Genomic DNA, 15,478 nt, shown 5'->3' on the forward strand with positions numbered 1-15,478 from the left:
ACTGGGTCGGCAATCTAGTCTAACTAGAGGTAATGAGGTGTTTTGGGAAGGAGAAGGACATTATAGGGGAGTTAAATTAATTATTCCTTGGTTCTTAATTTTCAGCATCCATTATTGTCACCAGTTCTTGTAATCTTAAGGACAGGATTTGCAAATGTACATAAGAGATTTGTATCTGAAAATCTTCCTCTGGATTTTTACTTATTAGCCATTTATTCTCATACTTAACATACTAATTTTTAAAACTTCATCCTTAAGATTTTGTTTCTTTAACCCTGACACAGGAGAAAATGAGACTCGGATGGGCTTTAACTGTGAACTAGTTTAACTAGTGTTCAGGAGTGACCAGCTTCTGGCAGTACGTATTTCTGTTGGTTTTGGTAGTTCTAAGCAAATATGATTCTTTATTCTCATTCTTACTCATTTATATACATAAATTCATAAGTATGTCAGTAATTAGTATACTCTTATTAAGGCACAAAAGAGGTTTATCTAGGGAGTAGATTATATGCCTGGAGGTCAGGAACCCTGTTTTTTCCTCTCATCTCTATACCTTTGGCATCCTGAATGTAAGAAAGAGAAATTGATACTTGTTCACTTCTGTAAAGCACTTTGAGATCTGCAGAAGCAAAGGAAAATACCATTATTATGCAGATAATCAGGCCAAAAAAAAGAAAATGAATTTGCGATTTTTTTTCCTTTTATTCTGTCAGGCTGCCTGTATGAATGTTCAGTAATACTATTATAGGTTATACAACATGTAGTATCTAACCTTTAAACTAATTGAATAAAAGCATGAAAAACTAGTACTTTTCTCACTGTGGTTATTAAAATCAGAGTTACAAGATAGAGGCATAACTTCATGTCTTCAAGTCTTCAAGAGGGGAGTCCATCTGCAGTTATGAAAAAGCAGTGTAAATCTACCCCAGTTAACTAATTAGTAAGTCATGTATTCTAAAGACTTCCTGACACATGTAGCAGGCTGTATAATTTTAGAGTATATGGTATGTAAAAGTACACTGCTGAACGTAGCAGAGTGGTTCTGGTCTATTAAAATAGTTGACAGTGTCATAAGGGAACAGAGTGTGCATAGATATAACAGCCATTCTGTTGGTGATTAGATAAGGTAACTAGGGGCCATTCCTGCTTCTTTATCTCTCATACTACCAGTGGGTTTATGCCATTCATGCACATAAGATTTTATCCTGCTTTTGAGATAGGACTAACTTAGCATACCTATATTAAGAACCATTCCAGTATTTGAAAAGAGTAGGACATACAAGGTATCCCACATGCTCCTCTTAAACATTGTTATTTCTGGTCAGTGGTTTAAAATTTTTGGATGGAATGGTGCTCTACACCCAGGTGTTGCTTGTTTTGATTGATTTGCTTGGCTCACATGTTATAAACAAAGGTATTTTCAGCCAAGTTGTGCAGATGCAGTTACTTGTGATGGTTTCTGTGAAGGATTTTCAGAAATTGAAATGGATGGCAAGGAAGGAAGGATGGATAAGTTTTATGGATAGTAGGGAAGCAACAACAATAGTATTAGGGTGTGACAGCTTATTTCAAAGTTAAGGTGACAGTCATTAGGATATATCATTCTGCTGTTAGAAAAAGGTAACAAGGAAACTTGACCCTTAGCAGCTTGATGTTTTCTCTTTTCCCTGAGGCTAGAGACAAAAAGCAATTTTAAACTCTCAGAGCCTAACCCTGGAGTACAATGCAGAGTAGAGCCTAAGAAGAGTTAAGCACTTCTCAATACAGTTTGCTGCAGGCAGTGTGGTGAGTCAGCAACTGCTGAGTGGTAGCCTAAAGGGAGTGCTGAAGAAAGACATATATTATAAATCCTTCCTTTACCCATGGATTAAGTATTTTATAATGGGCGTTCTGGGATATAGCAGATACTGTTGTTGGGAACTCCTTTAGGGTCTCCTTGCCAATCTTATTTCTCCTTTTTTTTAATTTCATTAAGTTTAATAACTTTGTTTTGGAACAGAAGTATTACATTTACACTGACAAAATAAAATAAAGGTACTTACGGTATTCTGTCTATGAAACTCTTTCAGGTATGACTGTTTTAAAGCTAACAGCAGTGGTTGTATTCTGATTCTAAGATACCAAGCTGATGTTATTGTACCGTAATTACATAAATTAAAATCACTTTAAACCTGATGGAGAGACCTGGTTGTAATTTAGGAAATGGTTATGCACTTTACACAGTGGTTCTCTCATGTAAAATGCACAAATAGTCATCTGGATAGGAAACATGTCTCCTTACTCTCAGTAAGAGACCTGGTTGGTGGGATGCAGTTCACTTTGCCTTTCCTAATATTCTGCTTCTGAACTTTGAATCAGTTTGAGAACTCGCAGCAACCAGTGTGCTGACATCGGGCATTGGTGGCCCAGGCCAGCAAAGGTACAGGCTGGAGTACTGTATGCTGCAGAGGGGACAGACCATGCCTACCCTGCAGCCTAGACAAGGTGTTCTGTTAGACTGTTGAATTAAGAATCTCCTGTCCTGTATGTTACAGATGGAAAAAAGTGGCCGCTGCACCTCTGTATGTGGCTCCCATTTGGGAAGATCATCAGAGGGGTTAATATTTGTTACTACAGAAGGGGTTTATTGACTAAGTTTATGAACTTTGCCAAATGCTGAGATGTTTCTGCATATGCTGAGGATCAGAATTATAAGTTCCCAAGGCTGTCCTATTTAAAAATAATGCACTTAGTAAGTTTAGATGTCTTGGGCACTAATTTCTGAGCAGGGTTTTCCAGGTTTGCAGTTTTGGATTTGGGCATCAAACACCAGTTTACATCCTATTTTAAAAATCAATTATTTTTTGTTTAGTTGTGGCTCCTGTGCTTATTTATGCAACCCTTTCCATCAAAGAACAATTTGATAGTTAAATCTTTTCAAACAGTGAGATTCTCTTCATAAAGAATTGGATTACTGTGAAAAAGGCTGTAGCATCTTCTGTTTGCCAGAGAATTTTCTCCCCTTGGTACAAGTGCACAAACTTAAAGCTTTTTTTTTAATGAAAGAATATAATATGGTTTCAGTGCTTTCATTATCTTCCTCTAATGTCCTCCTGTGTTTTTTAATTTTAAGCTTTGTAACTCTCATGCTTGACATCATTAAGCAATATTTATGTTTGGTGTTTTCTTCAACCATTTTTAAGACTCATGGTCTGATTTGCAGCTGCTGGGAAGTTCCATACATCTCCTGATCAATCAGTGATATGTCTCTTAAGACTAAAATTTTCTCACAAACTGCTTACAATTTGGAGTTTGGTTTCTTTCTGGAGGTGGGGGGAAGAAGGAGTGGGCTTAAACAATGTTGTTTTAAAGTATCATGTGCCTGTGGCTTTTAGACCAAAGAACTCTTTATTACATGTTCAGCTTCCTCAGAGAAGAACACACAACCCGGTGAATGTATCCACTTGGCTTAGCTTTACCATCCCAATGAATTCCCTTAAAATCAGCAGAACTGCTTTATAAGGAAATGTATATGTGCAAGTATTTGTCAGATGAGGGCATAAATTGACTTTCTAAATGTTTTAAAATGTATTTATTTTGTCTGGTTTTGGTGTTACATATATGGAATCCTGCCCTATACTCTACTGATACATTATTAAGCATGATAAACAGATCTACAGAGGTAGAAAATATTTTTCTGTTGAATCACAGAATAGCTGAGGTTGGAAATGACCTTTAGAGATCATCTAGTCTGACCGTCCCCTGCTCAAGCAGGGTCACCTAGAGCATGCTGCCCAGGACTATGTCTAGTTGGCTTTTGAATATCTCCAACAACCTTTCTGGGCAACTTGTTCTGGTGCTCAGACACCCTCACAGTAAATACTTAGATTCAGATGGAATCAGATATGACATGAGCAGTAGTTAATAATATCAGAAGTTTTAGAACTTCTAACTAAATAATTTATTTTGTAGGGTGAAATGGGTACCAAAGGACAGGATGGTGTTGCTGGTCTTCCTGGAGAAAAGGTATATTCGTGTATATTCATTTGTAATCTGAGTTACACGGAAATGTTTTCTATGTCAGTAATTTATCTGTAATTATGAACAGAAGTGCAGGGCTAGAACATTTCTATCGTTAAAAAGCTAACCTCTTCCCTTACATGAGCTGCCATGTTTCGCAGCATACTGGAAGAGCTGCTTGGACCAGTAGTTTTCTCCACAGCTGTGCATTTGGTATTTCTGGAAGGGAAGGAAGCCACCCCAGTGGGCAGAGCAGAAGGGAGGTGTTCCCTGGCACCCCGCATACAGAGAGCAGGGGAGAAAGCGTGCCAGTTTGGCTGGCTTGGTATGAAGAGGACATTACCCCAGCCCACAGCAGTTGGTGATACCTGGAGCCAAACTGCCATGTAGCGGCCCCCCAGTGGGAATGTTGTCCTCGTCCCTGGCTGCCATGGAGCACCAGGCTGGCCTGCTCTCTGGACTCACTGCAGCTCTGCTCGGGGGAGCCCACCCTGCTCTGGTCCAGACACCTCAGCCTTGAAGAAGGAAGCAGGAGTAAAGGACACTGTCTGCTACCCACACTCTGCTCCTTGACTCCCTGATAATTCATTGAATTGTACATTTATGGACTGCAAGCCTGGGAAAGGGCTCTCAGCAGGCTGCTTGGCAGAGCTTTGGGATAAACGTCACTTGCCTCTTAGCTAAGGCTTGGAAATAGCCATGGCTAACAAAGTGTACTGGCATGTGTATTCAAGAGGATAGTTTCACTTTGTTTCAGGATGTAATCCATTCACTGTCCCTGCGCAAATTAAGGCACTTGTACAGGTTTATTGAGTTCATAACTAGTTACCTGCACTTGACAGAGAAAATCTACTAGTCTAAAATACAGCATCTTCAGTACAGAAGGCAGTCCTCATAACACTGCCTGGGGAAAGAGCATGTTAGTGGAGTTTCTAATCATTTGGTCTCCTATGTATTTTTTTGTTGTTGTTCCACAGTAACAGTTTAGATAAATACCAGTTTTCTTGTATATGCATGCAAAAAGTTAATGCGTAAATGAATAAGACTTTTCAGTTACGAATGTTAGTGCACTGCACAGATTTTTATAGTGGTGTCTTTAGTATCATGATATAAGTCCTCATCCCTCAGTTCTGTCAGTGTGCAATCTTTCTCATAAGGCACTTGCTCTCCAGTTCTTTCAGTGTCATAAACAAATATTCCTTTTTAAGGTGACTGTTGCTGTGAGAGGTTCAGAATTTCCATGTCACACTTCATTAATTGCTTGGCTTACCACTTTCAAATGTATGCGACATTTCAGTAATGGTAGTGAGTTTAATTTGTTTAGTAATTATCCAGGTTTCTAAGCACCAAAAAGAGTTTCGCTGTACCTGTCAAGTTTAAAAACTATAATTAACAGGATGTAGAATTACAAAACTATCTTTCATGTACTATTTCTTTCTCAAATTACATTTTTGTTATTAATGGGAGCTAGATATATAACACCACAAAATAGGATAAAATGATGAGATTTGCTGCTGATGCTAAGTTATATATGATAGTAAAGTTGAAAGTAGGCTGCAAAGATTTTCAAAGGACCTTGCAATATTGAGGGAATGCATGATTAAGTGGTATATAAAACTCAGTGTAAGTAATCATAAAGTGATACAGATAGAGAGAAATACAATCCAAGCTTTACATATTCCATGTTGGACTCTGGGCTAGCTATTACTGTTCATGAAAACAATCTTGGAATTATAATTCACTGTTAAGTACTAGCCAAATAAACAAATGGAATTTAGGAATGATTAGGAAAAGAATAGAGAACAAAGCAAAAGCATCTTGATGAAGTCAGTGTTACTAATAAAACCATATTGTGCTGCATCTTGAATACTGTATGCAGCTCTGGTTCCCACATCTCAAAGTGGATATAAGAGTATTGGCAAAAGTTCAGAGGAGGTGCCAAGGGTAATCAAGAGCATTAGGCATCTTCCAATTAAGGAGTGACAGTGCAGACTTCAATCTGGAAGAGACACAGCTGAGGGGATGTTTTATTCTGTGGTCTGTAAAATCATGAGTAGAATGGGAAAGATCAGTAGAGATTTTATTTATTTATTTTGCCCTCTTTTTCAGTGTGAAAACTAGGATGTCAAATCTATCAGATGGAAAGTTCAAAAAGGATAACCAGGGGTCCTTCTTCTATAACATGACTAAAGTTGGAGCTCCCTGCCACAGGACTTTGATGTGTTGAAAAACGATTAGAAAGTTAATGGAATAAAAATGCATAGAGAGTGTCAAAACCAGACAGATACCACTGGTTCTCTGGAATTTCTTGATCCCCAAGTTGCTGAAGACTGGGGAAACTCACTGGAGAAGTATCACTCTATGGTTGCCTTGTTATTATACTTTTCCACAGGTATCTGTTGCTGTCACAGTTGTAGACATATACTTGACTAGAAAAAGCCTTTGATTTGATCCAGCTGGACAGTTTTTACACTTTTGTACTCCCACACATGAACCAGCAGGACGAGTCATAGTACAGCACTGCAGATTGAATTAGGTAGATCTAGAATGAAATTAGAATTGTGTTTTCCCTTGGATCTTTCTGTAGCTCCTTCTCTGATGTTATCTGTAAAATCATCAAGCGATGTAGCTTTTCCAGTACAAGTTGTTATTACATTCTGCATTCTACCCAGTTTCCATGGTTAATGCTATTTGGGTTTTTTGCTTAGAGCCTTGCAGATTCACTGTCAGCCCAAATCCCAAAGCCACTGTTAGTTTACATAAGGCTCAACAGTCAGGGCATATTTAATATCAAAGCACTGTACTTTTCCTGCACATTATAACTCTTTTTATAATCTGGACTATATAAAAGCCAAATCATTGCTGCAAATTAAAAATGAACTACTAGCAAGAACAAAAGCTGTTTTAAAAAGCAGCAAACAAAAAAGTAAGGTTTAAATATTTTGTGCATGCATGGCTAGGTGAGTAAGTTGAAATGCAGACACTCAACTACTGCTGGCTTGAGTAGTACTGCATTATGTGTAATTATTAGTGCCTTTCTGGAGATAGAATTACTTTATTTTCCTGGTGCTGTGAGTGGTGAAATATGCTCTGTCCCTGAGCTGATGTATATGATTCAAGAGCTGGGTGAATTTAGCTGTCTCTGTTATTTTCAAGCTCCTTTTTCTGCGATCTTCTGGATGCTAAAAATGTGCATTGATTCAAAGACAACTGAACAAAATAATGGAAGAAAAATCCTCTGAGGACTATTGCAGACAAAGGCATCGCCTATGTTTCAGGAAGTTGAGTTGCAGATTGTGGAAGCTGGGAGAGCATTCTCAGGAATGTGATACTTGTTTGAGTGGTGTGGCTATTCTCACATTCTTGTGCCCTGTGCTTTTTTGCTTTGTGTAGATGTGCCCCTGAGTCACTAAGTAGTAGTAGTTAGGAAAAAAGAAATGATACATTTATTATGTATGTAAATGCAGTTTGATGCCTCAATGAGCAAAGGGACTATATCTGAAGCACCCCAAAACTATCCACTGGATTACTCTGTTGCCATAGTTCTTTTCTTGTGGAAAGATTGAGAGAATGAATACATGGGAGATCTTACTCATGTTGCTTAATTCGTCCAATCTATTTTGGAAGTTTATCTTAGGATGACATAAACCTGGCTATTAAAAGGCCAGTTTCTGTAGAACTGATTAGCTCAAATGTATACATCCTTGTAGTAGAAGACTAAAGTTAGAATAATCCTATCTAATATATCCTGATTACTTGAAAAAATCTTACCTCCCAGGAAAATGCTCCATGGTCATCTCCTTTTCAAAATCCATGTAGACAGTGAGAAGTCTGCAGATCTCCTGGGCAAGTCTGTAAGACTTGCATCCTATATAGACATGACTTTCAGGGATCTAAAGTGTGAAAATAGATTGTGTACCTCAAATATCTTCTGTCTGTTGTCAAATGTGTTGTTTGGCCTTTTGTCATTTGCAAGCTAAATTATAGCTGACAACAATTTACAGTTGCCATTGATACAAACGACTCGGTTTCCTATTGCTGCAGTGGTTGTACGACAGTTGTGCAGGCATAATGGTTGCAGGTCTAAATGTAGTGTAGACTGTTAGGGATGTTCTGCCATTTGAGAGGTTTGACCTGCTGTGGGCTAGGATGGAGAACAAAGTTTAAGTTTTGAAAGACTCCAGGGTGATGCTTTGAATAGCCTTGACACCCAAAAGAAAGTATAGATGGCATTATTGAATGCTATTCATCAAGCAGTAGTTCTGCAGTCCCACTGCTTCTTCTATTACAGCTCTTGTAGCTGCCAAAGAAAAAAATAAGGTTTCCTCTGACTGAAACCCCCCCACAACATGCCAGTCGTCTCATCTGCCTTCAGGGCAAAAGCAGTCAGTCTGACAGTACTGATGACTGATCTACAGATTCAAGAATCAAATGCAGTCCCTTTGGAGCCCTACCTCCAGGCCCCAACGTCACATAATTTCACAACACAGTGGATCATGAACTCCATCACAATATGACTCTCTAGTTGATGTCTAATTACCTAGTCCCTTCTTCCCTGCCCGTTTTCAGGACACCTTCTTATGAGATATTTTTGAAATAGTGGATCTTACTTAGGAAAACAGAAGAAGTTCTGGTAAGTAACAGAGGAGAGAGTTCTGTGATGTTAGTTTACAGTTGTAAAAAAGCAAGAGGATAACAGCTCACCCTTGGGAGGAAATTCACTTCATTTGTAGACTTCCTGAAGATAAAGATTACATTGTCATAATCCCCTTCTTAAAGTCAGGACGGATTTGTAGCTCAGCCTTCTGGGAGACTTCTTCAATGTATTTGTCAAGTCATGACACAGGAAGAACCTGAACGTTGTGGTAAATCAGATCATTTTTACAAGATAAAATCTTGTGTGCAAGATTTTATCCTTTGACTGGCTTTAAAATGTTGAACAAAGTCTGTAAGGACAGATGATGGGATGCCTTGTGTTAGCATACTTATTCTTGGATGATTAGCAAGTGAAAATTTTCTCTGAATACACTGAATTTCTCTAAACACACTTTTGAAGCCATTTAATAGCCACAGTGCTGGCTTCATGGCCTGAGAATAAACATCCTGAAATCAAATCTGTCCCTAAAGTGGAGGTTTGAGTTGATTGGAGTGTCTGTCTGCTTCAGATCAGGTTTCTGAAGTTAGGCAACCCTGATCTAAGGGTTAGACTAACCTCATTATGCTGACAAGAACCGATTGCTCTGCTGTTAAGAACGGTCTTTATACATCTGTGTTGCCCAGTAGTGGGTTACACCACTGATCTAAGCTGAGCAAGGTTGGTTGGTGTGTTGGGGAATATTTCCTATAAAAAACAAACAAACAAACTTTGATTGTTTCTCTAATGTTCCTGTCATACTGGAATGGTGAAAGGACTTGGCTGGCGAGCCCTGTAGACGACTTCTTTATTGCAGTGATAATGTCCTATTGCTTTCTTATAGATATCATTTGTGCAAGTCCTTTCCATAGCATGTACAGGCGAATTGATACAGATAGGATGGTCAACTTTATTGCTGTGGTTTTTATCAGGAGAAAACAGGATTAGTCTCTCCACTTTTCCAGCCCCAAAATGGTTAGACTTTGCACAAAGTATATCATGTGTTGGATCCTCCTTTTGTAGTATACTTCTAGGCCTTCAGAATAGTCTGACAACTTAGACATGTGTACACTTTGAACCATGACTGGAAGATCAGCTATTCCAGCCTTAAAAATGTGTTCTTAGACCTTTTCTGAGGAAAAACAAACAAATAAAAAAAGGCCACCAGAACTTCTTGTTCTCATTTATAGGGAGTTCTTTCTCTCCCCTTGTTTTCCTGAGCTTTTTGTAAGTTTGGACAAACTGGTTTTGATTTGCCCCTGTACGGCTGAGATTTTTCTGTTTCCTGCACTTCTTGTGTCACTCATCCAAACAACTCAAGTCCTTCTCTTTGCTTCTGGATGTATAATAACATGACAGTGAAGCGCCAAAACAAACGTTTATTTATGGCCTGAATGCTAGGTGATGTGATCCTGGGTCTTTTTTTGCTGGTGATGCCTTAGTTAATTTCAGGAAAATCTTTACAAGACAAACTTATCTTGTAAACTGGGTGAAAACATATCCATGCTGCAGGTCTCTAATATACTGGTTCCTGTCATTATAGACTACTTTCTAGAACTCAAGCACAGTAAACTGCCCCTAAGCAGGCAAGGATTAACCTTGCAACAGTCTGGGCATATTACCTTTTAGGGTGTAGACAGTCTCTATGTGCTTGAAAAGTTTAGCAGGGAAGTGTTCCTAGTTCTGAAAGAGAGGTGGCCACTTTGGCATGCACTTTGATACAAAGTACTAAGCCTGGTAGGGAGTATATCTGTGATATAGGTCCTGCTAGCCAGAAAGCCCCTAAACTTGTGAGAATGCTCATGTCTCAAAGGATTCAAGTTCCTGAAGGTAAGTAATTGGCTCTATTAGCCGTTCCATATTTATCTTTTTCTTCTGAGAAAATATTTTTCTTCTTTCTTAATCACTAAATTCTGAAAAATAAAGCCAAAATAGCCAAAACTGTAATTCAGAAGATTCAGATGACTCTCCAGACTAAAACATGCATTTGCCTTTATTCAAACTTTTGTTTGGTTCACGGTATAGAATTCATAATGATAGCCATGATGTAGATATGCTTCCTAAACTACGTTTTGGAAAATACTTGTGACATCATTCATTTTTAATACCTGATTTTGAAATGGCTTATCTTTACTGTTGTAATTTTTTTCACTAATGGTTGCAATACACACTATGGACAGACATCCTAAAATATGAAATGTATTGMGTAAGCCTTTTAAAATAACTTTTTGCAAAAAAAGCCTGTAGAAGCTGTGAAATATTCAGTGTGCTGTGCATTTGTTGTTGCACTGAATGGATGATCCCACAGCAGATTAGTAAAGTAAACAGTTTAGACAGGCTGAAAGAAGAAAGAAATGCTTATATGAATAAAAACAATGTTTATCATTACACAACTTGGATTTATATTCAGAGTCATATCAGAGAAAAGAAGTTAGTGTAAATTTCAAGAGCTCTACTCACTGTACCATCTGTACTTCAGGAGCCATCAAAATGAGATTCTGTTCGCATGAGATGGTGTGGTAGGTATCTGTAAAAGGATCATTCCGCTTTTGTTCACTTGTGTGTATTTCTGATCATGGTCCAACAAAGTATACAAATACTCATGCATTTCTTAGGCTGGGAAACAACAGGACTAGAATATTTGATATTATTTGTGGGGTTCTTTTTCATTTAACTGTATAAGTGGGATGGCTATCTGTAGTTTTAGTTTTCTCAAGTTCATGAACAGTGTGCTGTCTTCACAGTTCTAACTGACTCTTAGACTTAACACTGATTATTTTATTCTTGTTAAATCTGGTTATCCTTTTGTAGTAGGGGTCTCTTTATATTTGGTAAGGCTAAGGAAATGATTAGTAAAAGGGTTTCCAAAACATGATATGGATATCATTTGTGATATGTACGCTGCATCGGAGTGGCATGTTAACACTTCCTGAACAGCCTACTTTGCATTGCAATAGCCTGGTGGGAAGAGCTCCCTTTTCCTTTCCATTAGTGGTACCTGAGAAACTTCTGTATTATGAGATGTTTTAAGAAGAAATTGACTGTTACAGAATTCAGAAGTTCAAAATAAAAAGCATATGGGCTTAGAAATGCCCAGTGCTCTGGTTTGCAACATGCTTATAATATAGAGATTATTTTAAATTTTTAGAAAACTTGTAAATGTCTTGCTAGTATAGCATGTGAGTTCAAATTACTTTCAGAGAGACCTTTTATAATCTCCATACTGAGTTACTCCAGGATCAGATCTTCAAGGCCAGCTATTTCATGAGATCCACAACCAGAAACTATTCTGTTACATGCACATCCAAATCAAACCATGTCATCCTGAAGACTCTTGTGACTATTGACCTGCTTTTTGTGTTCCTCCAGCTAGACTGTTGGAAACCCTATCTACAATTTTCCAAGTCTTATTTTGACTTTGCAAACGAGTCACGGATATATAGCCTATTATGCCACTTCAGCATACGCTCCTGGAGCGTCAATCACTCATACAAATATACAAATCTGAAAGGACATTAGTGTTGAGCTTCCAGTAATGTGTTCTTTTCCTTGCAGCTGTCTTGAAAGATCTCTGGACTCGGCGTCTTCCACATTTCATGTGCTGTACAGATCCTTGACAGAGGTCAGGATATTTCTGAAGTAACTCATAAGCATCTCTGAGAAAGCTTCAAAATGCATATGGAGTGCTGGATAGGTACTGCTTAAAGCCATCTCTCAGTTTGTTTTTTACTTAGTGCCATCCAGCTTAATTTCTGAGCTCCTGTCATTGCTAATCAATTATACGTCAACATTTTTAGATCAGGTGTGGCGATAAGTTGTAGAAATTATGCAGCTTTCTGAAAAATCCCTCTACTGTTTTACTCTGGAACCTCCAGCAGAGACCAAAGAGTGTAATCACTAATACAGGAAGAAGTATTTGACATTAAAGTAGGAAAAGAATTGTAAGCTCTAATAGCGTGAAGCTGAAACAACATTTCAATAGGAAGTAAGGTGCAGATTTTTTTTAAATGAGATTTGATGGGTTAGCAAGTAAACAGGTTAGCTTCAAAAAGAAAGACAGTAGTTTTGCAGTTGGAAACTGTTTTACCGCTTGTGTTTGAGAACAACCGGCCACTGGAAATCAGGTGGTTGGATGTCACCCACTACAGCGACAAGCTTGGTACGAGTTTCTTGTCCCTTTCTTTTTGTGTTTTCAGTAGCATCTTTGTGTGTATTTATTATCACGCATCTGATTTTAAGACATGGAGGTATGTGAAAAGAGTAGCTCTTTATAGCTATTTGATGCACAAATATGCTCTCTAGAAATCCTACTGGGAAAACACACTTTAAGACCATTATATTTTCCAAAACTTGTTTCATTGCTTCAGCATATATAGTTCTCGCTTGCTTGCTCACTCTCTCTTTAACATTACTGGACGTGTTTTGAATAGTCTTTGATCATAAATTTGATTCCAGAGAGCTGTCTGCTGTGCTGACTTATTTTTGCCATATTAGGTGATATTTGCAGTTCAGAACTCCAGGAACTGTTGAGCTCCCTGGTTTTTCAACTCCTAAAGTTAAACTACAGCAGTACTGTTTTGTTCTTGATAAAAAGCTACATAGAATCAAATTACATTTCATGCAGTGATACTACTTGGGTGTTATTTTCTTTCTGGAGAGTATGGTGACAGTGACTGCTTTAAGTTGTGTATTGTTGGTGAGCAGAGATTTCATTTTTGATTAAGGAATCATTACTTTTCTTGCTTATGCTTTAGTCAGTCAGCTAACCTATTTGAGGAAACTTGTAGCTTTGTCTTCTGTCCTCTTGTAGTTTCCCGCAAAATCAGATTACTGAGTCTCAGTAGGGCAAAAGTGCAAACGCATTTTGGAAGCCAGACACTGATATTTGTATTGCTCAGCAGCAAAGTGGTAGGCGCCTTCAGGCTAATGTCACTGTGGTGAAATGTTGGGAGGGCTCTGATATTTGAAGTGAAATTACAATAACCAGAAAAATGTGGCCGGTCCCATGGTCTGTGCCTGCAGTGACTGCTATTGTTATGCGAGGTGTGCCCAGAGAAACCCAAGGTCACCATCTGCTCCAGAGGGCTCTGGGCTGCTGTGAGCAAAACTGACGGTGGCCTGCTGCCATGTAGAACAGGCTTTTGTTAGTTTGTTGTGTAACATGGAAGTGAAAAATAATGCAGTTGTTAAATACAGCTCTTTGTTCCTTAATCAGAGAATGAATACCCGAGCTTTGAGTCTGCATGGCCCTGCTATCGTTAGCTTCATTTGAAAAGCCTGAGTCAGGACCTTACAAACTTGGGGGGGGGGGGGTAGAGGGTTTTTTTTTATTATCATATTTATTGCGTTTTCTTTTTGTGAGTTTTCTGGGACATATGGTGTTGAATTTTCATGTTTTTTTTTTTTTTCCTTCAGTTGTCAGGGCTAGAGACTTAGAATTTTAAAATTAATATTCTCAGCTGTTCACATCTCAGCAGAACGTAGGCCTTTAAGAAGAATACCAAATATCGCAAGACTTAAAATTATAAAAGTTGGCACAGTGTATTTCAGGAGGTAGATTTATCAGGAAGGAAGAAGCTTTCTCACTGTGCATTGTACACCTTGGCTGACACATTTTGCTTAGTTTTGTTTATTTTCCTTTGAGGAATTAGATATTGAGCTTCACCAAATACTTCAGGCTTGATGAATTATTGATCTATTCGTAGGATAATTTCAAAAATGGATTATTTATGTTTACTGTAATTCATTTATATATAACAGTATTTTCTTCCTGGCTAAGTCCTTCTATTACAAGCTATACTTGAAATTTTAAAAACTTTGTTAGTCTCATATATAGAAAAATTATATGTAATGTGAATTGAATGCATGTTTTAGATAATATTGTTGGTCTATGTAAGTTATAACCTATTAACTATAATACTTCTTTGACTCTTTTTCTTTTTTGGTGGTTGAGCTGTAAATTAGTCCTATATTTAGTGTAAAAAAATTCAGCTCAGCCATGAATTTTTAATGCCAATGGATGTACTTTTTCCCCAAGAAACTTAGAAGTTATAATGTAAATTCTGTATTCTCAGTTAGTTGCTTTTGTTCATTTATAGATACCAAATTGTTGGACATAAAAACTGTTTCTTTTATTCATATAGTAAAATCATTAATGCATACTGCAAAACAGGATGTATTTTTAAAATTCTCACTACTAGCCAGTATTTATCAACACCTAAGATTCATATTGCATGTCTCAAATCTGAATTGATTAGACCAACGTGACAGGCTGAGGCTGGGCCAAGTCTTGCCTAATCAGCAGTCAGCACTGTAGCTCTGGCATGAGGCTCCCAAAAATAGAAACACAAGAAGTCAACAAGTAAGTGGAAGGGCACTAAAAGAAAAAGTGCTGCTAATTCCACTGTTGACTTTCTGTCTAATGGAGTCTTGTTCCCAGGCCACACTAAGTAAAGCAACTGGCGCAGGGTGTGTTTCTGCAGATGGCTCAGCAGTGACACACGCAGCCCAGCTGGCTGGCAGGTGTCTGATTTGTATTTAACAAGTACCTCACAGAATGCAGATTTTTTTTGTGCATACCACGAAGCTAGTCAGATGATGCTTTTTCTTCAGAATTAGCACTCCCTTTTTGCTGTGGATGGCGGTTCCTTTGTTTTTCCTTACAAGTGAAAGTAACGCTGTTTGCTTTGTAAGGAGAAGCTTGTGTCTAAGACATTGCATGTGAGAAACTAATCCATACTTTATTTAATAGTTGTAACAGTTGTAACCTGTTGCCTTTACATATGGAAGATGCACAACATATTCTTTATAGCTATTAACAAGAATATCTCAAGAAATGTTTTTTAT

The 15,478-nt window shown here is 38.0% G+C and overlaps 1 protein-coding gene across 1 annotated transcript in view; it reads left to right on the plus strand.

Annotated features, from left to right (window-relative positions):
• COL19A1 (collagen type XIX alpha 1 chain) overlaps positions 1–15,478 on the plus strand; it is a 233,994-nt gene that overhangs the window by 68,520 nt on the left and 149,996 nt on the right. The window contains exon 14 of the mRNA XM_026090007.1: positions 3,952–4,005. Coding sequence (XP_025945792.1) covers positions 3,952–4,005 — 54 coding nt within the window. The remainder of the gene's footprint in view (positions 1–3,951; positions 4,006–15,478) is intronic.

This window comes from Apteryx rowi, unplaced genomic scaffold (genome assembly GCF_003343035.1).
Source record: "Apteryx rowi isolate R43461 unplaced genomic scaffold, aptRow1 scaffold_84, whole genome shotgun sequence".
Lineage (NCBI taxonomy): Eukaryota > Metazoa > Chordata > Aves > Apterygiformes > Apterygidae > Apteryx > Apteryx rowi.